We start from the raw sequence: 22698 nt of genomic DNA on the forward strand, positions 1-22698 counted from the left end.
TTCCACAGGAAGTCGACATCACATTACCAGGAAACGTAATCCTAATTGAAGCATGCGCAGTTGGTACACGTGGCATTTCCTGTGCAAAACTTTTACCAGCCGGGGGGAAATATTTAGCAATTTCAGTTTTTTCCTAGAGTGGTTTCCTAAAGTAAGTCATTTCTCTGGTCATTACAAACTCATTTTTAAAAACACTGTTACCCCCGGAGTCGGTATGAAACCCACTTTTCACATGTAGTGGCTTTTCTATACAGTGATACTCTAAAGACCTGTGTAAATAAAACAGGCTCACTTAAAATTCACTTAGTCGGTTAATTTCGAGAACTAGATGTAATTTTCACGAAATTCGGATAGCTTAATGTTCCCCTTTGTTGCTGTCTCTGAACACGGCCGGTATATTTGACATGAATCCACTGTAATCAACCGTGAATCTAACTTTATTGTAATCGGACAGATAACGAAGCTACAGAAACCGGAAGCGGCTGGGCAGGTCGCAAGTTGTCAGCCATAGCTGTGTCGTGGCTCTGTAGCCGAACAAAACACGAAGACAGAAAAGGGGCACTGGGTTGAAGCTACCGTGTTTTCAGGAGACATTTTTTGTCGTTTTAAACGCACATATCTAGGTATTTTTTACTCTTAGATAACAGGTAAGAATCACACTGAACAACGATCTTGTGGTATCATTCTTTGGTGACTGTGTGGAAGGCTAATCGAGTTGCTAAGTTTTGGAGAGGAAGCTTTGCTCAAGCTAACCCGAGCTAGTTAATTGTATAACGTTGGTAGCCAATGGTCTTTGATTTCTCTAACGGCGATAGTTAGCCAACTAGCATACAGTTAGTTGTAATTTTGTTTTTTGAACACGTACACGGGAATACATAGATGTCGTTTTTGTGTTGCTCTGAATTGTCTGTGTACGGTAGCATTTAACTTGAGTTTTGGCGTTTTCTAAAAATGACTACAAACATAGGATGTCACAACTCAGCAGGCTAGTGTCGGCGTTGCTAGTTAGCGACAGCTTGGCTCCTCTGTGACACGTAGAGACCATTTCAGTAATGTTGAGTATGTGGCCCTCGCTCTTACTGGTTATGTTGTGAACTGTCATTAATATGTAGTAATCATACCATAAGGCACTACGACGATACACTGTGGTGTCATTGGGTGTGTAACGAATACCGATGGTGTGTAGATGTATCGTTTGCAGACAGTAAATGTTCGTAGCCAGCTTTTGAGTTGACACCCAGTCGAAGCCCTGCAAGCATTAGCCCAGCTCTAGAACTAGTTTTCGAGATAGCTAAAGCACCGAAAAATATGTTAACTGAGAAGTGTTAAACTTGTATGGAGTTGGCGACCTTACGGTATACATTCGCACTATGCATTCGGAGAGTTATGGGGGAAACGCAATTTGAAATGTGCAATTTTGGGTTGATTTCAACGTTGGCGTTCAAAATGAAGTTTGAACTCCTTTTGAGCTTTGGCTATCTGACTTGTACAGTATCTGATTAGAATACTTATACAAGTAGTAGTCGGTCTTGCCATGTGTGATCTGATTGTTGATGAACTCACATACACTTATTACACAGTAAACAACGACCTCTGATGGAAGCTTCTGATCGAGCTGACTTAATATCATTGCATTTATTGTTGTGTAGGGTGTATTTTGTTCAAAGACTAGAAAAAATCTTGGCATGACTTGGCATGCATCGACTTTTTTGTATTCTTTTTTTCTTTTCTTTACAGTTGATTGCACAAGTTTATTCTAAGAGCCATCGTTGCATATTCAAATTGGTGTGTGTTTACCTGTAATTAAAATTATGTACGCATCTTAACTTAATGGTATGGTAGCGTATTGTTATAACATTGCTATAAAACCCGCTGTCTAATTGTTGGAAGTGAAAGTGTCATTGTTGCCGGTAGAAAATGTTCTGCGAGTTCTGTACTCAGACGCTGCCATACGCCGGCGAAACTGTGTCGCAATGGGCCGTTCGATCACGTCACTGGGACGTTCCTGGGAGGCACGTGTGGTGCGCAGAGCGGAGGAGAGGAGAAGGCGTGCTGACGTGTATTTTCAGCTGTATTTGCATGCTCCTCACCTTTGCCTCCAGTATACTTTAGAACGGTGACTGTTTGACTGTTGCATAACAAGAACTACAGGTCATTCTGATGGCTTTTAATGATACCTTCTTATGACACATCGCGCCCCTCTCACTCTCTGGGCCACTACTGACAGGTGTACTGTTTGTGTGACTCAGTCTTGAGCCTCCCCTTGGGCCTTTTTATTTCTATCTTCCTGACAAAACATTCCATACATTACTTAGCTGTGAGTACATGGGCACTGGCCTACATTTCATTGATGTTTGTTTTTCTAAGTACAGAAGGGTTTTTTTTACCACCAGCAGGCCTAAGTCAATTTTTGGAGACTTGGTCACCTCAGTAGATGATCAAATAGTGGAGCTGTTTTGGGTTTGCATTGCTGGTATCTCTGCAAAATGCATAAGCTTGCTTATTCCTGCTGTATAATTAATGGGCCTACATCGTCTGACCTCTTGATGGCTTGTCAATGATCATACAGCCACTAAGCCCATCACAGACTCTCTCAGTGACACACCTTACTGTTGTCTGTTTGTGATGATGAGAGGACTGTCCTCTGGCAGTAGTTAGCTTAATTCAGCAGCTCTACACAGGACTGTAAGACAGAAGGTAGAGGTACCTGAGGGAGTCTTTAGCAGGAGTCAGAACCTAGCCATCACTGGTTTAAATCCATCCTGTTTTTCAGTACTCACTGGTTTAAATTTAAGTCCTGTTTTTCAGTCCATTCGGCCTATAGCGGGAGTACTTAGTTCAGCCGCTCTGCACAGTACATTCTGTCTGAAGGTAGAGGTAGATGAGAGAGGCGTTAGCAGCAGTCAGTGCCTTGCCATCGCTGGTTAAAGTCCTGTTTTCAGTACATTCATCCCATAGCAAGAATAGGTCTGATTGTCGGTGTGTATTATCTTAACTTTTTTTTCTGACACAATCAAGCATTTTGTCAGAATTTGTAAAAGTAATGTGATGTTTTCTAAGCTGATTCTAACCTGTGATTTTCTAAGCTGATTCTAACGTGTGATTTCTTTTGTCTTTTTGTGTTTTCTTGCAGGGTTGGTAGCTGTCGGAAATGTCCTTCATATTTGATTGGATTTATAGTAGTGTCAGTAGTGTACTGCAATTTCTAGGTAAGTTCTGGTCTACTTTTCATGTATTTTACAACTTATTATGATTGTTTTTAAAATTCCACTGCTACACACACTATGCTGCTTCCTGGTATTTTATGATGCTGCTCTGAGATCGTTTTGAGGTCATTCTGAGGGCACAGGTATATAGCAATGGTTCCCAAACTTAACCATGACAAGACCCCCATTTACGGAAAAATTCCAGCCAAGGTCCCCCTTACATGGGTCGTGCCAATCTTTTTTTTCTGTGCTCACCCTTTCATAACCATAGCCTATGTTTGTGTGTCAATGCCCCATTGAGATAACCCTAACCCTACATATAAGCCAGTGATACTCAAACTTTTTCAGACCGAGGACCACTTTGTCCCCCACAAAAATGATCAGGGACCACCTGTCAACTGAATTGGCAGTTGATGGGTGCTAATTTGACACTGTTAATTTTGATGCAGATCACTTACTTTTTATTCACATTATAAGCCTGTCTTATTGTGTTGAAAACATGAAAATGTTACAAATATAGCCTACTGCTAGCTTATCTAGGAAAAGTAGAAATCCCCTCGTGGACCACCTGAGTTCTGTCGCGGACCACTAGTGGTCCCCGGACCACACTTTGAGAAACACTGATATAAAATAACAATAATATTGTAATGTAGTGGAAGTTGTTTTTCTCGTTGCCTGGGGAAATGGATAACTCGAAAGCCACCACTCCCCAATGCCATGGCATGTCTCCTTCTCTAGTGTGTGCTGGTGACACTGTGACACACCGTGTTCTCTGTAGTGGCACACACACACAAGCATACACACGCCCACTGAGGGCTGGGCCTGGCCTGTCAGACAGGTATTCTTCTGGTCTGTCCAGATGGCAATACTTGTTCCTAGACAGACCAGCACATGTTGCTACTGAGGCCTGACTCATTCACGCTGAGTCTGGTGTGGGTATGGCACATGGTTATGTTCAGGTATTATGTTTACAAAATATGCCTGTAGAAGCATTTCAATCCCTCTTTCAAGTTTTAATTTCCCCCAGGATAATTAGCATACATCTTTATTATACTCGAATGTATCGCACATGAAATGGATTGATATGAGGAGTTTATTGTGATTGCTAGATTGCTGGGACTTGAATACGTGGCATGCCCAGTAGCGTACAGCAGGATCCGCACCTAATCACCTTCATCAGTCCATCTCCTGGAGCTGATTCAGGGCTCCAGAGTGCGCCCAATTTGGTCGCACATGCGCCCATTTTTTTCAGTAGTGCGCCTAAAACATATTTTTAGGCGCACCGGTGCGACCAGCCATCAGTAGAACAAAATGAATAGGCAATGCTAAACACCCATTTTAATGGGCATACAATTATTAGCCAGTCTGCAGTAGTGACTCATCTCAAAATAAAACGCGTCAATGCGGTCATTCCTTCAACTCCGCTGAACTTTTCTCCCTCTCGCTGACAGGCAGCCCGGTGGCGACGTTTCAGAATAGAATGTTCGACTTCGAAGTTGCTAAACTACCGGTATCCGAGCGAGTTCACATGTGCTGCTAGCGAGTTAGTGTTCTCAACGTCTGTTGAAATGTGTTACAATCCCTGGAAAACTGAAATGGCTTGAGGATGTTTTAAACATAGCCACACAAACACAATTGGCCACAACATAAACGCAGACGGGTGCGCGGAGAATGGCCCGTTGCTGTGCGGGCAGAGCTGGCCAAACAACAGGTGACACGCTATCTCTCGGAACTTCTGTGAAAGTTTTTTTTATAGCGACTACATAACCTAGTATTACTGCCTATCTGTCGGCAAGGCATCGTTCAGGCACCGAGAGAGCGAGAGAGAGCGCACGGAATTGTGCTGTCGTGTTTGTATAGCGCTTGATACCGTCCACAATCATCATGCAGAGCGCTCAAAAATGGGGAAATACAAAACCCAATTTACCTCGGATTCCACTGTAAACATGTTAGTGTCTAACTTAATAATTTGAAAAACCATGCATTTTTAACTGGGTCTGAAATCTATCTATCTGTCTAACTAACTAGGCCTATATAGCCTAACTAACTTTCTATCTATCTTCATATTGGAATGAATAGGCAATGTGGAACCCTGTGCTTGTGTCGTGTGTGTAGCCTAGTCTTATTGCAGAAAATTAAAGCTTAGCATACCTGTAGCCAAGATGTGGTAGACCTAGTTAGGTAGGCCTACTGTCATGTCTTCTAAGGAGCACATTTGGATAGCCTATAGCACAAGGAAGGCTCCAGGTCTTTTCAAATAATAATAATGATAATAATAATAATTATTATAGGCCTACTATTATTATTACTATTATTATATATATTTATTTTTTAAAAAATTAAAGCTGAGGTGCGTGTGTGTGTGGGCCTAGGTAAAAACATGTGGGTGCACCTAAATTTTGTGCTGGTGCACCTAAAAAATTTTTTTAGGCGCACCAGTGCAACCAGTGCAAAAAGTTAGTCTGGAGCCCTGTGATTGCATCACAACAGTGGACTTTTGCACTTAAACTCTGTGTGTGTGTGTGTGTGTGTGTGTGTGTGTGTGTGTGTGTGCGTGTGCGTGTGCGTGTGCGTGTGCGTGTGCGTGTGCGTGTGCGTGTGCGCGTGCGCGTGCGCGTGCGCGTGCGCGTGCGCGTGTGCGTGCGTGCGTGCGTGCGTGCGCGCGCGCGCCCACTGTGCCTGTCTGACTACTTTGGCTGCATGCCTATCTTTCTCTGTGAAGGGCTTAATTTAATCGTGGGCTCTGATGAGAGGTTTTCCATGCCATTAGGAAGAGAGAGGACAGAGGGGGTTCTGTGGACACAGATGTCTATGTTTATCCCCAGGTGTTTTACCGCCAGCAGATTCACCTAGGACGGCACTTTGCCCAAATGACTGGTCTTGATTCATAGGCCTTTAGTAGTAGATGGATGACTTCAATGAATTGTGTTAATTAATACTATGTGCAGATAGTGTGGTTAGTCAGGTTGTTGGCGAGTTTTTCCGAGTTTTTTAAACGCTAATTTGGTGTTTTTGGGATGAGAACAATGTGCAGACACAGTTATGGTAACCAAAACTGGCTACCATAGTTTCAACGGGAATGTAATTTCCCTTTCCCATCTCATTTTTAACCCATTTTCTATCCATCATTTTCCTTGCTATTAAAGGAAAAGATGAAAACCCAACAAAAAAAAGAAGGGTGAAAGGTAGTTTTATCTTATGCCCAGGTGACTGTTACAACAATCCAGTGCATGCTATCTCGTGCCCTCACCCTAGACTAGGAGGATCAAATATCACATCCTAACCTTATCAGCGTGCCATACAGCCAGCCAGGCAGGCAGGTAGGCAGGTAGACAGGCAGGCACCCCACCACCAGGTGCAGTTCACCTGATCACCACCGCAGTCCTCCTCCTCCCATCTTGCCCTTAGATAGAGGCCCAGCCAAGCCTAGGGCCTTGCCTAGGGCTCACAGTACTTACTGAAATATTCACTCTATTGGCCTGCTGCAAAATGTCCACTGGCAACACCTGTAGGGCTTTGCTCAGAAGGAGTAAAGTGATAAGGCCAGCCATTTTGGTGTGTGTGTGTGTGCGTGTGCGTGTGCGCGTGCGCGCGTGTGCGTGCACGTGTGTGATTCTACTGCTCCTGATGGTATTCCTGCACAGTCATGCCTCTCTGCATGCTGGAGTAGAATGACGTAACCAGAGGAACTAGTCTCTTCAGATTAGTTGAAGTGAAACTTCAGGTTTCCACTAGCATGACGTGAGATGCGCCAGATTGGGCCCTGCAGCAGCAGTGGCTTCGCTGAGTGAACTGTTCGACCAAACAAACTATGAATATCTTGAAACTTCACACTTCAAATGTAAAGGCAGGCATGTGCTGTACTGAAAGTGAAAACTAGCTAAATCGCTTTCTGATGAGATTAAATTGATTTGATTAAATGGATGTACACAAAAGACAGAGGGGTGTCGCGCCAGTAACTCCAGTCCTTGTGGGTGCGTTGGTTCCAAAGCGATAATCCACAGAAGCAAAGAGTAGAACTCACACACCAGCAGCCGATGCAATAGCTGATTTATTGCTTTACATATGTACAAGTGATCAAGGTGCTACCCAAAAGTGCAAAACGTTTTCGGTCACCAGACCTTCCTCAGTGCAAAAATGTTTTGCACTGAGGAAGGCCTGGTGACCGAAAACGTTTTGCACTTTTGGGTAGCACCTTGATCACTTGTACATAATGTAAAGCAATAAACCAACTGTTGCATCGGCTGCTGGAGTGCGAGTTCTACTCTTTGCTTCTATGAAATGGATGTACACACATCAGTGCTGCAAATCACTGCAAACCTAACTAACCTAGTGTGAATCATCTGTAGTAGTCTGTAAGAGCTAAGCTCTCAACTGGACAGTAATTATAGCAGGCAGGCAACAATCCAGTTGATTTCTAGAAATATGGGAACTAAAAAGCACTTGTCATTGTTTTCTCTCTCTTCTCTCTTCTCCCTGCAGGGCTGTACAAGAAATCTGGCAAATTAGTATTCCTGGGCCTGGACAATGCTGGCAAGACGACATTACTGCACATGCTCAAAGATGACAGATTGGGACAGCACGTACCAACCTTGCACCCCAGTAAGTGGCTGCCAATCACGGAGTCAGGCGGCATGAAACACACACACACACACTTTTGCACGGACACAACACACACACACACACACACACTCTTTCGCACGGACACGCTTTCGCACGGACACACACTGTTTCGCATGGACACACCACACACACACACACACACACACACACACACACACACTTTCGCACAGACACCACACACACTTTTGCACGGACACCACACACACTTTTGCACGGACACCACACACACTTTTGCACGGACACCACACACACTTTTGCACGGACACCACACACACTTTTGCACGGACACCACACACACTTTTGCACGGACACCACACACACTTTTGCACGGACATCACACACACTTTCGCACAGACACCACATGCACGCACGCATGCACGCACGGACACACACACGCACACACGCGCGCACACACACACCAAGGCTGCCCGTCAGCCACACCAACATCACAGTGTTGATTTTTAGATAGTGCTGCCAAAAAAGTGACACTAGTCACAGCAGAGCAGAACGATTTCATTTGCTAAGTGTTTGGCGTCTTGTGTCTCTTTAGCCTCAGAAGAGCTGACGATCGCTGGCATGACCTTCACCACTTTCGACCTGGGAGGTCACGCACAAGGTGAGCACTGCACCACGACACACTGTCAAAACACATCTAAAGTTTTTAACAAGACGTTTGGTCAATCTTGTGAGAGGTCACTTCACTTAAACACTATTGTATGAAGACACATTGCATGTGGCAGACGCTTTTTAACCAAAGCGACTTACAATCGAGGACATAATCACAGTCAACATCACTAGCAGTTACAAAGTGCACAGGAAATATACAGAACAACAAGTGCAGATTGCAGATGCTAAGTAGGGTAAGGTTTTTTGTTTCAGTGCAATAGCACAGGGCTAAGGAGACACACACACACACACACATCATGCCATGGAGCCCGGCCCAGGACTGGGGCAGCTCAAGCATAAGTGTAGTAGATATGTAGTGTCGAAAGAGAAGTCTTTACTTGACGGAAAACATTCTTGACTGGGATCGCTTAGAGCAAGCAGACAGCAGGGCCAGACAGTTTGTGTTGGAGCAGCGTAGTTCTCCTCCAGGAACATGAGGCCTTAGTATGTCCTTCAGATAAGCAAGGTCATGCATCAGTGAAATGGCAGAAACGGGATTAACATGGGGCTGCCAGGGCTCAGTGGGTTAAGGCACACACCATAAATCCTAGGAGCTAGGTTAGAGTCATCCAACCTCAGCCATTTCCTCATCATTCCCTGTCTCTCTCTCCACGCACTTCCTGTCAGTCTCTAACTGTCCTGTCCTAAATAAAGGCCCGAAAAGCTCCAAAAATGTCCAAAACAAGAAACCAGATGAGTTACGAGGTAAAGCGATGTGAGGCATTTTCTTCATATTCTCTTTTCTTTCTCTGTCTCTCTCTTGCTACAGCACGACGAGTGTGGAAAAACTACCTCCCTGCAATCAATGGTATTGTCTTCTTGGTGGACTGCCTAGATCATGTAAGACTGATGGAGTCGAAAGAAGAGCTTAACGTGAGTATCGCTCTGAGTCCTGCGCCTTGATGTGCTCGTTAAAACCACACAGGGAGAGGTGCTCTACTGCAGTGTCAATGTTTGAATGAGGCGTGCCAAGGCTAGATAAATACACTACAGTGTCGTTCGGTGCATCCTAAGTGGAACACTATCAGGTTGGGTGGGAGAGCTACAGACAGGAACCTTACCTTACCGCGCAAATACACCAAGCGCGACTCCAGCGATTCCAGTGACGAAAGTAATTGAGTTTGTATTGATTCGCTGGCGATTCTCTGTCGCTTATTCTCCGCCGGTGTATTCGCCTGGTTGATTGCGTGTTTTGACTGAAAAGGACAAAAGCGAAACCAAGGTCGCTGCTGAAGATGTTTCGACCTGATCGACATGTTTGATTTAGATAAAGCCGGGCTTACACTGCGAATTTTGCCCTGATTTGGCCCTCGCACGACTTTTTGGCAGTCGGGCCGATTTCTTGCTCAATCGCAGGTCAATCGTGAGTCTCGCATCGTGTGGTGTACATGGGGTAACGACAAGTGATTTGACCTCGTGATCGTGCAATCGCAGGGTCGCAAGAAAATTGCGATTTACTCACGAGGCACGACCAGGATTTCGCATTAATAGCAGTGCTACGACCCGATTTGACACTACACGTGCACAAATTAATGAGGCCTTGCGATCCGCTCCTGAGCGCGTCCTCGTCTCCACCTCAGGTGCGCATGTTCCCTCCTCTGCAAACCTGGGAAACATGCCTGTCGTACAATGGGAGCATTCGGCTCGCATCCGGCTGTCGGCTCGTATAGTGTGTGAGGACTTGAGTTGTGAGATGTGAAAATATCGCACAGTGTATGCCCGGCTTAATCTGTCCACCTGGGACATTCGAAGACACAAGTATTAAAGTTGTTTTTGGTCAAACTGCGTCACATCTCATTACCATAATGTTATAACTGACTTCTGACTCTTGAAATTCGCTTTGGCCGCCCAATTCACTGACCCTCCATAGAGAAATAATGACTTCCATCGCACTTATGGCGTTGGTCGATACTGGTCTGTATGTACTGTAACAGGAAACCTCAGACATAAGCATATGGGTCAGTGGGCCGCTTATGTGGCTGTGGCTGTGGAGCTGATGTGCTGAATAGATTACAGTTTCTGTTACGGCAGCTATCATATGTTCAGACCAAGCGATTGATCTTTAAATTCTTGATGTGAGTGTAAACAAAAGGGTTTTAACAGCTCACAGAGTTTTGGTAGCTCATCGTCATTGTAATCATCATCTCTGATTGTGGACGGAATGATGTCATTAAGGCCTATTGAGGTGTGAAATACCTTCCATCTTCTAAAGTTAGAGAGAGCTAGGGCTGTAACGATATTGTATCGAGAAATCGTGATACGCAGAGTCACGATACTATATCGTGATGCAAGATGCCAGTATTGTGATACTCTCAACGTTCTGTTACCCTTCAGTCCAGAAAACAACCACAAGATATGATGTGATGGTGCTTCCAAGCTCCAAACAATCATCAAAAAGATACATTTTAAAAATCGTGGGGTGTATCGAACCGTAGATCAAAAATCGTGATACGAACCGAATCGTGAGTTGAGTGTATCGTTACAGCCTAATGATCCAGTAGACCTCCTTGTTACAGCCCTAGTTACAGCGACTACAAAAGCACTGTTGACGTCATCATAAAACAACCTCTCTCAGACACACACGCACGCGCCCACACGCACGCACGCACGCACACACGTGCACAGACAGACGTGTGCGCGGCCACACACACACAGACACACGGACACACAGACGCACTGTCCTGAGTGCTGTGTGTGGGCGTAGTGTTTTTCGCTGTAGTTTTACAGGGGTACAGAAAGAACAGACTCTGCTCAGTGCTGCTGCCAGATTGTTTACTCATATCGCTCCCTCTGCATGAGAGATGAGAAGCTGAACTGGGCTGAACCAACAGGTCCTCAACAGTTGGACGCGTTTCAGAGACAAGTCTTAACAGAAACCCTACACAGCTCGGCTGTCGCAAGGGGAGATGGGGGCTCCCGATTAAATTGGAGAATCAAACGGTTGTACTGTGTGACACAGAAACCATTCCCTTTTTTTGTCTGCGAGGAACTAGAGCTGTTTTGGAGCCAGCTGTAATGTTTTTTTGTGTTAAGGAGATGCTCATGTGCCTAGGAAGAGTATCTTTGGGAGCATTTGCTTTTCCCTTCCTGAATACAAGCCTCATTTTTTAACATTCTATGTATTGGGAGAACACTCATATCTTAGAGCATAAGTCAATCAGTCTCTATTGTCGCTGAGTGTAAGCTTAGCCCCCCTGTGAAAATCTGCAGGGCGCTTCATGACATAATGACTTCATGATATACTTCAGGTCCTGCAGCTCTAACGGTCTGTAATGGTGTTTAGTCATGTCTACCAGGGTCATATCCAGGGCTCTAAATTAACACACGCCAACACGCCAAACAGGGGTGAAAATTCATTTTGGCTAGTAGAAAAAAATACCTACCCGCCAATTTGGCTAGTAGTTCCCGAGTACAGTAAATTATGAACGGTAAACCGCTGCTCTGACGAACGTTAGACGGCGAGATTTCCTACATTACCCATGGACACTAGCGTCACGACGTAGCCTCCCACAGTGGGCTTTCCAGTGCAGCGAGCGGCAACTCCATGCTGTTGCGCGCGCCAGGATTGAAAACATTCTGTCAGCTAAGCTGCGCTCACACTATTCTGACAGGCAGCTCTCCTCCTATGCTCTCGTCGCTTTCGCTACAACCTTTTTAACGTCACTACTGCTATATGAACATTGCTGTAACAGGCTGCATTTTTGAAGCAGCGAGGCCCTGTAACAGGCTGCATTTTTGAAGCAGCGAGGCCCTGGCCGTTTCAATAACAGGAGTTACGCAGATTATGCATAGAGCTACTTCTGTTCTGTAGACTATGTTTTGTGCGAGTGATGAGAATGTGGCGGGGGTTAGCGCAAGGTTCTGTGCGTTGGTGAATGCTAGTAGTAATTGTAACCGTAATAATAGTGACGTTAAAAAATGAGTGGCTGTGGAACGAAATAGCGACAAGGGCAGAGGAGGAGAGCTGACTGTCAGAGTAGTGTGACCATAGCTGTCAGTTCAGTTGTCTTCTGAAATGTTCCGAGTCCTGGCGCAACTAAGTTGGAAAGCCCAGCTTCTCTACAGCTCTGGCCCACGCCATCGGAAAGAAAAAAAAGCAACCAACGACGAAGCTGTCGAAGTAACAACGGAAGCGAATATTCCCGAGATATTATTTACTTTTACTTAAACTAGGCTTCTTGTCATTTTGTTGCGCATGGTAGAGAAGAGCTCCTCCTCTCTCCTCTCATCTCTTCTCCTTCCTTGGGGTGTGCGTAGGCCTATGTGAGGTTTTGTAGTGTTAAGCTGTGTGCTTGGTTACTGTATGTTAAAGGTCTGTTATGTGAGTGGATTGTGTGATGTGATTCAGCTGTTTTCAAAAAATATATAAGCTTAGCCTATAATATGCTTATTATGTAGGCATATAGCTTATGCAGGCCTATGGTGTATCTGTGTTGTAGAAATAGTTGAACAAAATGACCATAATTTAAAAAATAAAAAAAAAGACTAGCCTAAAGCATAGTTTATTTTGGCGAGATAAAAAAAAAATGGCTTGTTGAACTTCTGTTTGGCTGGTAAGAAAAAATGTCCACTAGCCAAATTGGCTTGTGGTGGAAAAAGTTAATTCAGAGCCCTGGTCATATCGTACGTGTGTTTTGTGCATATTACCTATTCCTATATTGTATGATAAGCTTTGATTGCAGGTAAAGATGAGCAGCAACCTTGAATTGTGGGAAGGGGGATCTAATTTATTGATTTCCTTTATTAATGTATTATTACTTATTACTTTACTACAATTTATGGAGGGGCACTCTGACTATGTACATAGGCTACTACTACTACTACTCCACACACAATTTCGTTGCCTTCAATGACGACAAACTCTTGAATCTTGAATCTGACTGAGTTAAGTGCACATGTCATGCTTTGCCAGCTGACCATGTGAGAAATGCAGCGCTGGGTTATTCGGTGTTTGATGGGAATGTGTTGCTTTCCGTGCCCCAACAGGCCCTCATGACAGACGAGACCATCGGAAACGTGCCTATCCTCGTCCTCGGGAACAAGATCGACAACCCAGAAGCCATCAGCGAGGAGAAGCTGCGCGAAATCTTCGGACTGTACGGCCAGACAACGGGCAAGGTGAGGGCAGGCCAACGGTGCCAGACTTTTAATGTGTTTGGAATATCTCAGGGGGAGGAGGTAACGGGTTAAAGACACAGTCATTTGTTTTTTTCTGCCTTAAAAATAAAGTTTCCGAACTCAACTTGAAATATGTTGAAAGCACTTTTCCATGGGCAAATCCGCAGGGATCTCCTTTGTAGAAAATGACCTAATTGCAGCAAGTTAACATACTCAGCTCAGTGTGTGAGGCCGGGGACATGCTTGACGCAAGATACTCGTGCGCGGGCACATTTCGTACACGTGAATTTAATGTCGATTTTTGTGCACGGAAGAACACTGGACACAAGGTGCGCAGATGCACCTGTGTGTTGCAATAACGACAAAATCGCGAGGGGGCAATCTTCCAAACGTCCATGTTGAATTTGCAGTAGAGTCAAACAATGGTGGAAAACATTAACGAGAGCACCTTGGCTATCTGCCTTGTTAGATGATGCCTAGATGAATATTGTGCTCCAGTCATCCTGAAGCAAGAATGTGCACTCTGCATGCATAGTTTGGGCACAAAGCAAGCATATCCCCGGCCTAATGGTCTCTTTAGAGTCCTCCTTCAGTTACAGGACACATACTGTCAGCGGAGCAGTAGCGGCAGATTACGAACAATTCAGCCAGGGTCGGGAGAAATATACCTTGAGCGCTGCAAAGGGTCGTTTCAGCTCTAAAGAGGGGGGCGTGGTGGCTGTTTGGGTACGTGATCTGCCGCCACCCACCGCTGACAGTACGTGTCCTGCAACTGAAGGTGAAGTCTGAACCAGACGTCAGTATGCCTCTGGCATTGCCACCCCACGACTGATACACTGTAAATGAGGACTGAGGCACACACAGCAGAGTAGATGGTATCCTGAGATGTATAGCATAGTAGAGCTGGATTTGAAGCACACATATCCACGGCTAGTGGCAGCATGCCTGCACAGCCACAGGCCTCCAGGGAGGTGGTAAAGATCAGGTGTGTAAAGGAGACCCCAGGCAGTGAGTGCGCGCGTGCGTGCGCGCCTGCGTGCGTGCGCGCATTTGTGTGCGCGCATTTGTGTATTTGTGTGTGTGTATTTGTGTGTGTGTATTTGTGTGTGTGTGTGTGTGTGTGTGTGTGTGTGTGTGTGTGTGTGTGTGTATCTGTGTGCGTGTGTGTATCTGTGTGCGTGTGTGTATTTGTGTGCGTGTGTGTATTTGTGTGCGTGTGTGTATTTGTGTGCGTGTCTGTGTGTAATGTTAATGTTTGCTAATGGGTGCTGATGGTCTGGTTCGCAGGGCACTGTGCCTCTGAAGGATCTGAACACAAGGCCACTGGAGGTGTTCATGTGCAGCGTGCTGAAGAGGCAGGGCTACGGAGAGGGCTTCCGCTGGCTCTCGCAATACATCGACTAGAGAGCCCCTCCACCCCCAGCCACCCCACCCCACCTACCCTACCCCAACAGCAGAGGGCGATCCAGGGGTACGGGCCGGCCCACCACTGGCCCAACAACAATAACACCACCACCACCACAGCCTGGAACAGCCCGCCCTCGAAACAATAACAACCAACTAGAAAATGAAACGACGCCACCAACAACAACCACCACCAGTACAACTCGAGCCCGATAGACTGTTATGGGTCGAACATTTGGTCTTACACCCTTCTCTTCTCTCCTCTCACCCTTGTTTTTTCTAAGAATAACCTAGCCTTGACTGTGCAGATCCATCTAAAAACACCACAAAACTGAAGATGTGTTTGTTATTTTTATTCTTTTTCTTCATATTCCTCTCCTACGCAAGAAGGCCGTTGGTGTGTGACATGCAACTCTTGTTGCGTATGATTCCGATGGTTATATGGGGCCCAACAGTTTTGAAGCTTAAGTTTAACAAACAAAAAAAAAAGAGAAAAAAAAGTTTGTCAAGTTGTCCATTTGTCTCTTCTGCGCAATACACTTTTTTACCGGAAGGCTTACAGTCAAACATTTGCCTTTATTCCATCATGTTTTTTTTCCTTTCTTTTAAAAAAAACATGATTCAGTAAACTTGTATAATTATGAATATAAATATTATATATAAATATATATATACAGCCACATAGACATATCTGGTTTTAAAAGATTTTCTGTCTGGCAGTCCACTATTCTCCCTGCCCTTGTTGTCATGCAAACTTGGAAAAAGTCCCGAAAGCAGAAAAAAAAGATATTTTTTACTAATTGATTTGGAAATTGAAAGTGAAATTGCTATCCGACTCCTACAGCTCTTAAAACAAACAAACAAACAAATATTAACCCTCCCTCACAACTTTTTATTCAAATGTTTCACATGCTCTCCTGTGTTACCAGATCACATCTTATGGTAAAGAAAAAAAAAACAACAAAAAGACATGGCAATAAATCTTTCACAAGATAGGAAGTGCAATTCTCTTTTTAAAAGAAAAGGACATGGCGACATTCCTAACCGACCTAAAGTGTCTCTTATCTTTTGAGGGGTTTGTGTTTAATTTTTTGAAAGGCAAATGCAGAGAAAGGGATGACTACATGACTGTGAATAGAGAGAGAGAAAGCAGCTAGAGGTGCAGAGGAATGGAGGGATGGATACAGACCTCTGCATTAGGAAGTAACAGCAGTGTGCTACATGCTCAACTGAATGGGGAGAGGACCAAACTATAACCTCCCACGTGAAGGAGAGGAGGGAGATGGCGAAAGATACACTAAGCAGGGGGGGGGATGTATTCCTGAATGAGTTGAACGGACCAGATGAAATGTAAAACGAAACAAACAAACATGGAAGGGTATTTTTAATTTTATTTTCTTTCTTTGTTTTTTTTTTTCAAAGTGGAATCCTGAGTAGCTCTTGATTTTGATTGATGTGCATTACGAAACAAAAAGAAGAACTTATTATGCATGCCTTGTTCCTTCATTTTTAATGACTACATACCGAGCATAGCGATTGACGACAAAGAAAATACACATTAAAAAGGTGGGGGTATTGTATGCCAAATTAACACGAGTTTAGAAGAAGTGAGAGAGAAAGAGAGAGTAGCCTCAAGTAGTCTTTTGTTTTCTACATCTACAGGAAGCCCAGGAAGGGGCAACATGGAATGGCACATACTCCTCTGTTCTGTTCTGTTCTGTCCCCCTGTCTCATCGTCATTCTGTCATTCCATGAGCTGATCCATGTAAGGGAGAAACTGTTGTTTGCATCATAAAATTGTAATAAATGTTTGCAATGAAAACAGACCCGGGGTGTATGCGTGTAATGCTTCAGCTTGGTGATGGCTAAGAGAAATGGTGGCACTTTCTAATTTGGGTAAAGCATGGACTACATTCAGTTGAGGATTAAGATTGTGCACATCCCAGAAAAAGGTGCAGGACATCCACCCATGAAATAATAAAAGAAAACAAAAGGGATTTTTAGTGTGCAGACGTATCTCTCCGAAACTAAAGCATGGACTATGTGAATAAGGCCCTACTGCTCATTTATTATCTAGCCGCTATCGGTTGTATGTAGAATGTTGTTTTAAGATGTGAAGACAGTTCTAGTGACCTCAAATGACATTGGCTGTGTGGAGTGCAGTATTAGCAGTTGTCCAGTGGGTGGCAGCAATGGCAATAACATTTTTATGTGAGGGCCTACAACACGGTGATGCTACACATTTTACATCACATTGCACTTACTGTAGCAGATACCTTCATGTAGAAATGGAATACAACACAATACAAAAATACAATCTGAGACATTACAAATATTGGAAATAAGCAACAGATGAAGACGAGCGTAGTCAAAAACAAGGCACAAAGTGGAAAAGCGAGAACATTCACAGGCTTCCTAACTCAGAGGAATAATGGACAGGGATGTAGAATTTCTAAATAAAATGTTTATTATCGTCATAAATCACGGTCTGTTAGTCTATTGCACTGGGTTATAACAACAGCACATACCTGTAAAAACGAGCAGGACAGAAATATGAGACCTTTACTATGACAGTGTATCATTATCAGGGAAGCCGACGTGGGGGGGACAAATGGGTCACTTGTCCAGGGCGCAGGGAGAAAGAGGGCCCAGAATTGGATCCTCTTTACATTATATTGATTGGTTTTGGGGCCCTTTCAGATGTCTTTGTCCCGGGCCCAGCCAAAGCTGTCAGCGCCCCTGATCCTTATGTCCATGTAGCGTTGCCATGTTGTTGGGTTATAGCTATCTCTGTGGCGTGCCAAGTGTCCCTCGTTGATCCTGATTAATGCCCAAACCTGGGAGCTGGCGGTGGGCCTGTGTTTCCTGGACAGTGGCGTAGAGAGGGGAGAGAGCCATATTGACATGACCATGGGCAGGAGCGCCGACAGGGGGGGACAAAGGGGTCAGTTGCCCCGGGCCCGAGGAGAAAATAGGCTCCTCATTACATTGTATTTATTGGGCTGGGTGGCCCTTTCAGAAGACTTTGCCAAAGCTGACAGCGGCCCTGGCCATGGGCAGCACAGGCTGGCCTCAGTACACTACTACACTACAGCACCCTCTCGTGTGTGGTCCCCGCCCGCCAGCAGGTGGCGCCACTGGTCTGAGCGGCCAGTGGAGGAGCTGCTTCTTGAACGTCCTCCAAGGGCCCGGATCTGCACACACACACACACACACACACACACACACACACACACACACACGCGCATGCTGGCATGAGCGCACACACACACACACACGCACGCACGCATGCTGGCACACACGCGCGCGCACACACACACACACACACACACACACACACTTTACTGAAGGGAATCAGAATGCTTGGTTGACTGGCATCCTCCCAACAACTAACGCCTCCAAAAAACATTCACTATCTCTCTCTCTCTTTCTCTCTTTCTCTCTTTCTCTCTCTCTCTCTCTCTCTCTCTCTCTCTCTCTCTCTCTCTCTCTCTCTCTCTCTCTCTTTCTCTTTCTTTCTCTCTCTCTCTCTCTCACACACACACACACACACTTCCCTATTTGCTGAAGAGTCCAGAGTACTTGGGTCATCATTGGCATCCTCCCAGCACTCCTCCACACACACACACACACACACACACACACACACACACACACACACACACACACACACACACACACACACACACACACACACACACACACACACACACACACACACACACACACAGAGGCCTATTCCTTTTTCTTGCTGGACCTTCTACTCTAGAATGCTGGTTGGTGGCGTGCCATGGCTAGGCCCTGGCAGGCTGTGTGCTCCACGATGGCACCTCGTTCTAGTGACCCATGTGGCGTCTGCTGTGCCCGCTGGTGATGACACGGCGTTTTGCAAGCGGACACATAATCCATCAAGGCTTTCTAGCCATGCTGGACAGACAGGAAGCACAGTGTGGGGTGACGCTGCTTCCATCTACTTGCCATCTGGGAAGGCTGGCATTGCCCACATACTGTAGTAGACTAATCTATGTGTGTCTCCTGTCTGTATGTCTGTCTGTCTGTCTGTCTGTCTGTCTGCCTGTGTTGTCAACGAAGGTGTGAAAAGCTGAAGGTCCAAGTTGTCAGATGGAGACGGGTCAGAAATAGGCTTTTTGTCATTGGTCAGTCACACACTGAGCTGAGACTAAAGATATCCCTTGACCCCAGCAGAAAGCCTGAGCTGCTTAAAACTATAGCATACTCTGTGGAGTAGTAGCCCGAGAGGTCAGCCAGAGGCGCGCTTTGTCACCAGGCTAGGCAGACACTTGGGGCCCCCAAGCCTATAGATTAGTGTTTCTCAATGGGGGTGGTACAGCCCCCCAGGGGGCATTGGGGAGGTCTAGGGGACATTGGGAAGGTTACAGCTGAGAGGGGGCAGAGCTTAGTTGCCATTGGGGGGCATTAGTCCATGCTATTTTTTAATACAAAGGGAGGGGGCGTTGACAGGCTTAGGATGAGGTCGAGGGGGCATTGGGGTGCTTATGATGAGGTCCAGGGGGCGTTTACTCAAAAAAGGTTGAGAACCACTGCTATAGATGGTGAATAACAACTAAGACTTCAAACTACAGTAATGATGATTTGTTGCAAATGTTTATTCTTTTGAATTTTCGCTTGGGGCCCCAACTTTCCCTAGAATGGGCTCTAGGTCAGACCATTCATTTTGAATTACTGTGGTCTGGCAAAACCAAGCTAGCGGGTTAGTTCCTTCCCACATCTCCTGTCTTGTAATGTCAGGCCTGTCATGTACCTCTGGAACCTGATAGTTTGAGTTAAATTAAGTACATAATTGTAGTCGTTTCTTTTCAAAATGTATGCAGCCCATTCACAAATTGGATTTTTTTTCATGAATATTTACCAAGCAATAGGCTTAACTAATATTTACCAATCTGATAGGTTTTGCAGCCAAAGATGTCTATGACTCTCAATTCAAAATGGCAGATATAAAGAAGATCCACCTATTCATGTGTGATTTGTGTAAATTTCTTTCTTCAAATTTTGGGGGTCTTTTATGACTTTATTATATGACAGGACAGCACGAATGGGAGAGAGATGTGGGGAAGGATCGACATAGGACCCGGGCCGGAATGAACACAGGTCGCCGGCGTAACCTACCAGTGACCTACCATAAGAACCATGGCAGGGCCAATTAATGTACATTATGGGCCAATCAATGTACATAATGTACAACTATATATTGATGGTACATATTCACACCATTGTGAATAGGCAGCATAAAGTTTGTAAATAAACTACTAAGAAGTACGTACTCTACCTTTAAAGATGTATCTATGATCATTTTATGTAAGTTTATCTCCTGTTCTATGTTTTTTACATAATAATTTAAGGACACGGTCTGAATACCACATTAGCATGTATGGTAGTGAGTTTCAGTGAGTGAATGGAACAAGTTTCAGGTCCTGTGCTGCTCTCCAAGAGAACGTTCTAGATCAAATCAGTCAGTTGATCCCTGACTGCTGCGAGTTCCATAACAGCCTCTCGTGAGGAGAGAAGAATGAGGGTCCTGACCTGCACATTGGCCGGCCAGTATGATGGAGGCCTTCAGGAAATGAGTTATTGGAATCATTCAAACATTCTTAAGTCGGCCCAACCGTGGCTTGGTCGGCTGGGCACTGGACTGTTGTGCGGGTGGCCCGGGTTCGATTCCCGACCCGGGTCATTTCCCGATCCTCATCTGTCTCTCTCCAACTGGTTTGCTGTCTCACTCTTCACTGTCCTGTCTACATAAGGTTGAAGTCTGACTAGTGGACATGCAAACATTTTACAAAATCAAAACACAATTCTCTTTATGAATATAAATTGTAGTGGGATGAGTGACAAATAGCAAGTGATAAGCAATGAGAGGCAGAATGCCAGAGACTGATAGTCACAGTCCTAGGGCACTATTCTCGCAGGTGTAGTAAGACAACCTCTGTCATTTGGCTTTTTTAAGGACTTCAGATTTAATCGTTCTGGCGTGCAAATTTTGTCAGCTCTCCAAACTCCATCCATGTGCCTGTTGGCCAATGCACCACTGCACTGCATGTCATTAACAATCAAATGCTGAACATGTGTATGCCGCAGGACAGCCCACAAATATGCAGTTGCAACACATGTAGAATTGAAATCAGGAGTATGCTTCTAAAGATAGACCCTTCAAAGATGTAACTATGCGTGTGCAGACTGCTAAATGTTTTCCATGCAAACCTGACAGGCAAGATAGTACTGTGTGTAATCTATAATTAAATAGTTCACGCGCAGTGTGTGTGAGTGCGTGTGCGTGTGCGTGTGCGTGCGTGTGTGTGTGTGTGTGTGTGTGTGTGTGTGTGTGTGTGCGTGCGTGCGTGCGTGCGTGCGTGCGTGCGTGCGTGCGTGCGTGCGTGCGTGCGTGCGTGTGAGGGTGGGTCCATGTCATTAAGATGCAGCTACTGATGCTGACCGCTCACACTTGCTGGTTTAAAACCATCCTTAGTGTATTCACTCCATCCCTATCCTTTCATTCAGTGTTTTAAGAGCAAAGATTCATTTTTTTTTACCATTTATCATAGAAGCCTGCAGCCATTGCAGAGATGTATAAAGTAAAAATAGAAGTCTTACAGTGTATCCACCTCATCAGGTAGAGTGTATGAACTGGTGTACAAATTATGTTAAGGTTGTGTTGAAATTACAATAATAAAGAGTACTTCTAGTTCTACTTTCTACATTTGATAAACATTTCACTTGATGGACCACCGGATCGTACCTCACCAGGATTTAACCATGTCTGCATGTTGTCAACCTGTGTCTGCCTGTTGTATTGTCCACTGACATTTCGTGTCGTGTGCTTGTTACAAACCACCAAAGTGTGTGTGTGTGTGTGTGCGTGCGTGCGTGCGTGCGTGCGTGCGTGCGTGTGTGTCTGTGTCTGAGTCCAATATCATTCTACATCACGTTTACTATCCTCTGAGGTGGAAGTAATAGCCTGCAATTAATTTGCTACATGCAAGAAACCATAAAGTGACCGTGAAATGTCAACAGATATTAAGCCTAGACGCCCTGCTAAAATACAGATCGTACTGACAACACTTCAGCCCATTAGTCACATCTTAACACTTCATTCACAGCTCTCGAATTTCGGGAATGTTTTCATTATGTGGTAGACTCCCGTTGCCTCTAGGGGGGAAATGGATATTAACACAGCATAAGATTTGATTGCAGCTCTGTTCTCCTAACCACAATCCTCCACTTCTGCGCCTTTAAGGAGCTCCTCAACAACATGCAACAAGTTGAGCCACTTGCAGCTTGTGTGAGAACATCTTCAACGCCAGGTCCACATTCTTTTCCATAATGTCATCTGAACTTCTTTTTTTTCCTCCTGATTAACGGAATGTAGAAATTAATTCAATTTGAACTTCCATGTCGCCAAGACAGCACCTTATCTGATGGGATGTGTGCAGACGTTCTGGAACGTTCTTGAACGTTCTGGAACACTTGGGGAATTCCATGGGCCTCGGGTGTGTTCCTTAATTAGGAGCAGGAGGGGATGAGATGGGATGGGATGGGATTGGGTCTGGGAGGAGGACGAGAGAGCAGCAGCGCCTGAGCCAGACGAGCAAATGGGTTTACCATTCCGCACAATGCAAGCACTTCCCATTTTTCATTTCTCAGC

At 45.0% G+C, this 22698-nt stretch overlaps 1 protein-coding gene across 2 annotated transcripts; it reads left to right on the forward strand.

Moving 5' to 3' along the window:
• The first annotated feature begins 55 nt into the window (after nucleotides 1-55).
• sar1b (secretion associated, Ras related GTPase 1B) lies at nucleotides 56-16843 on the forward strand. 2 transcript variants are annotated; one of them, XM_063203908.1, is made up of 8 exons: nucleotides 70-151; nucleotides 455-647; nucleotides 3134-3209; nucleotides 7689-7808; nucleotides 8380-8445; nucleotides 9265-9368; nucleotides 13482-13613; nucleotides 14901-16843. In XM_063203908.1, exons 3-8 carry the CDS (start codon nucleotides 3152-3154, stop codon nucleotides 15015-15017), a joined length of 597 nt encoding a protein of 198 aa, XP_063059978.1. In that variant the 5' UTR covers nucleotides 70-151; nucleotides 455-647; nucleotides 3134-3151; the 3' UTR covers nucleotides 15018-16843. The 2 variants fall into 2 exon arrangements, with proteins under 2 accessions (XP_063059979.1, XP_063059978.1); XM_063203909.1 differs by lacking the exon at nucleotides 455-647 and having other exon boundaries at nucleotides 56-151.
• Nucleotides 16844-22698: the final 5855 nt, after the last annotated feature.

Source organism: Engraulis encrasicolus, chromosome 7 (genome assembly GCF_034702125.1).
Source record: "Engraulis encrasicolus isolate BLACKSEA-1 chromosome 7, IST_EnEncr_1.0, whole genome shotgun sequence".
In the NCBI taxonomy this organism is placed as follows: Eukaryota; Metazoa; Chordata; class Actinopteri; order Clupeiformes; family Engraulidae; genus Engraulis; species Engraulis encrasicolus.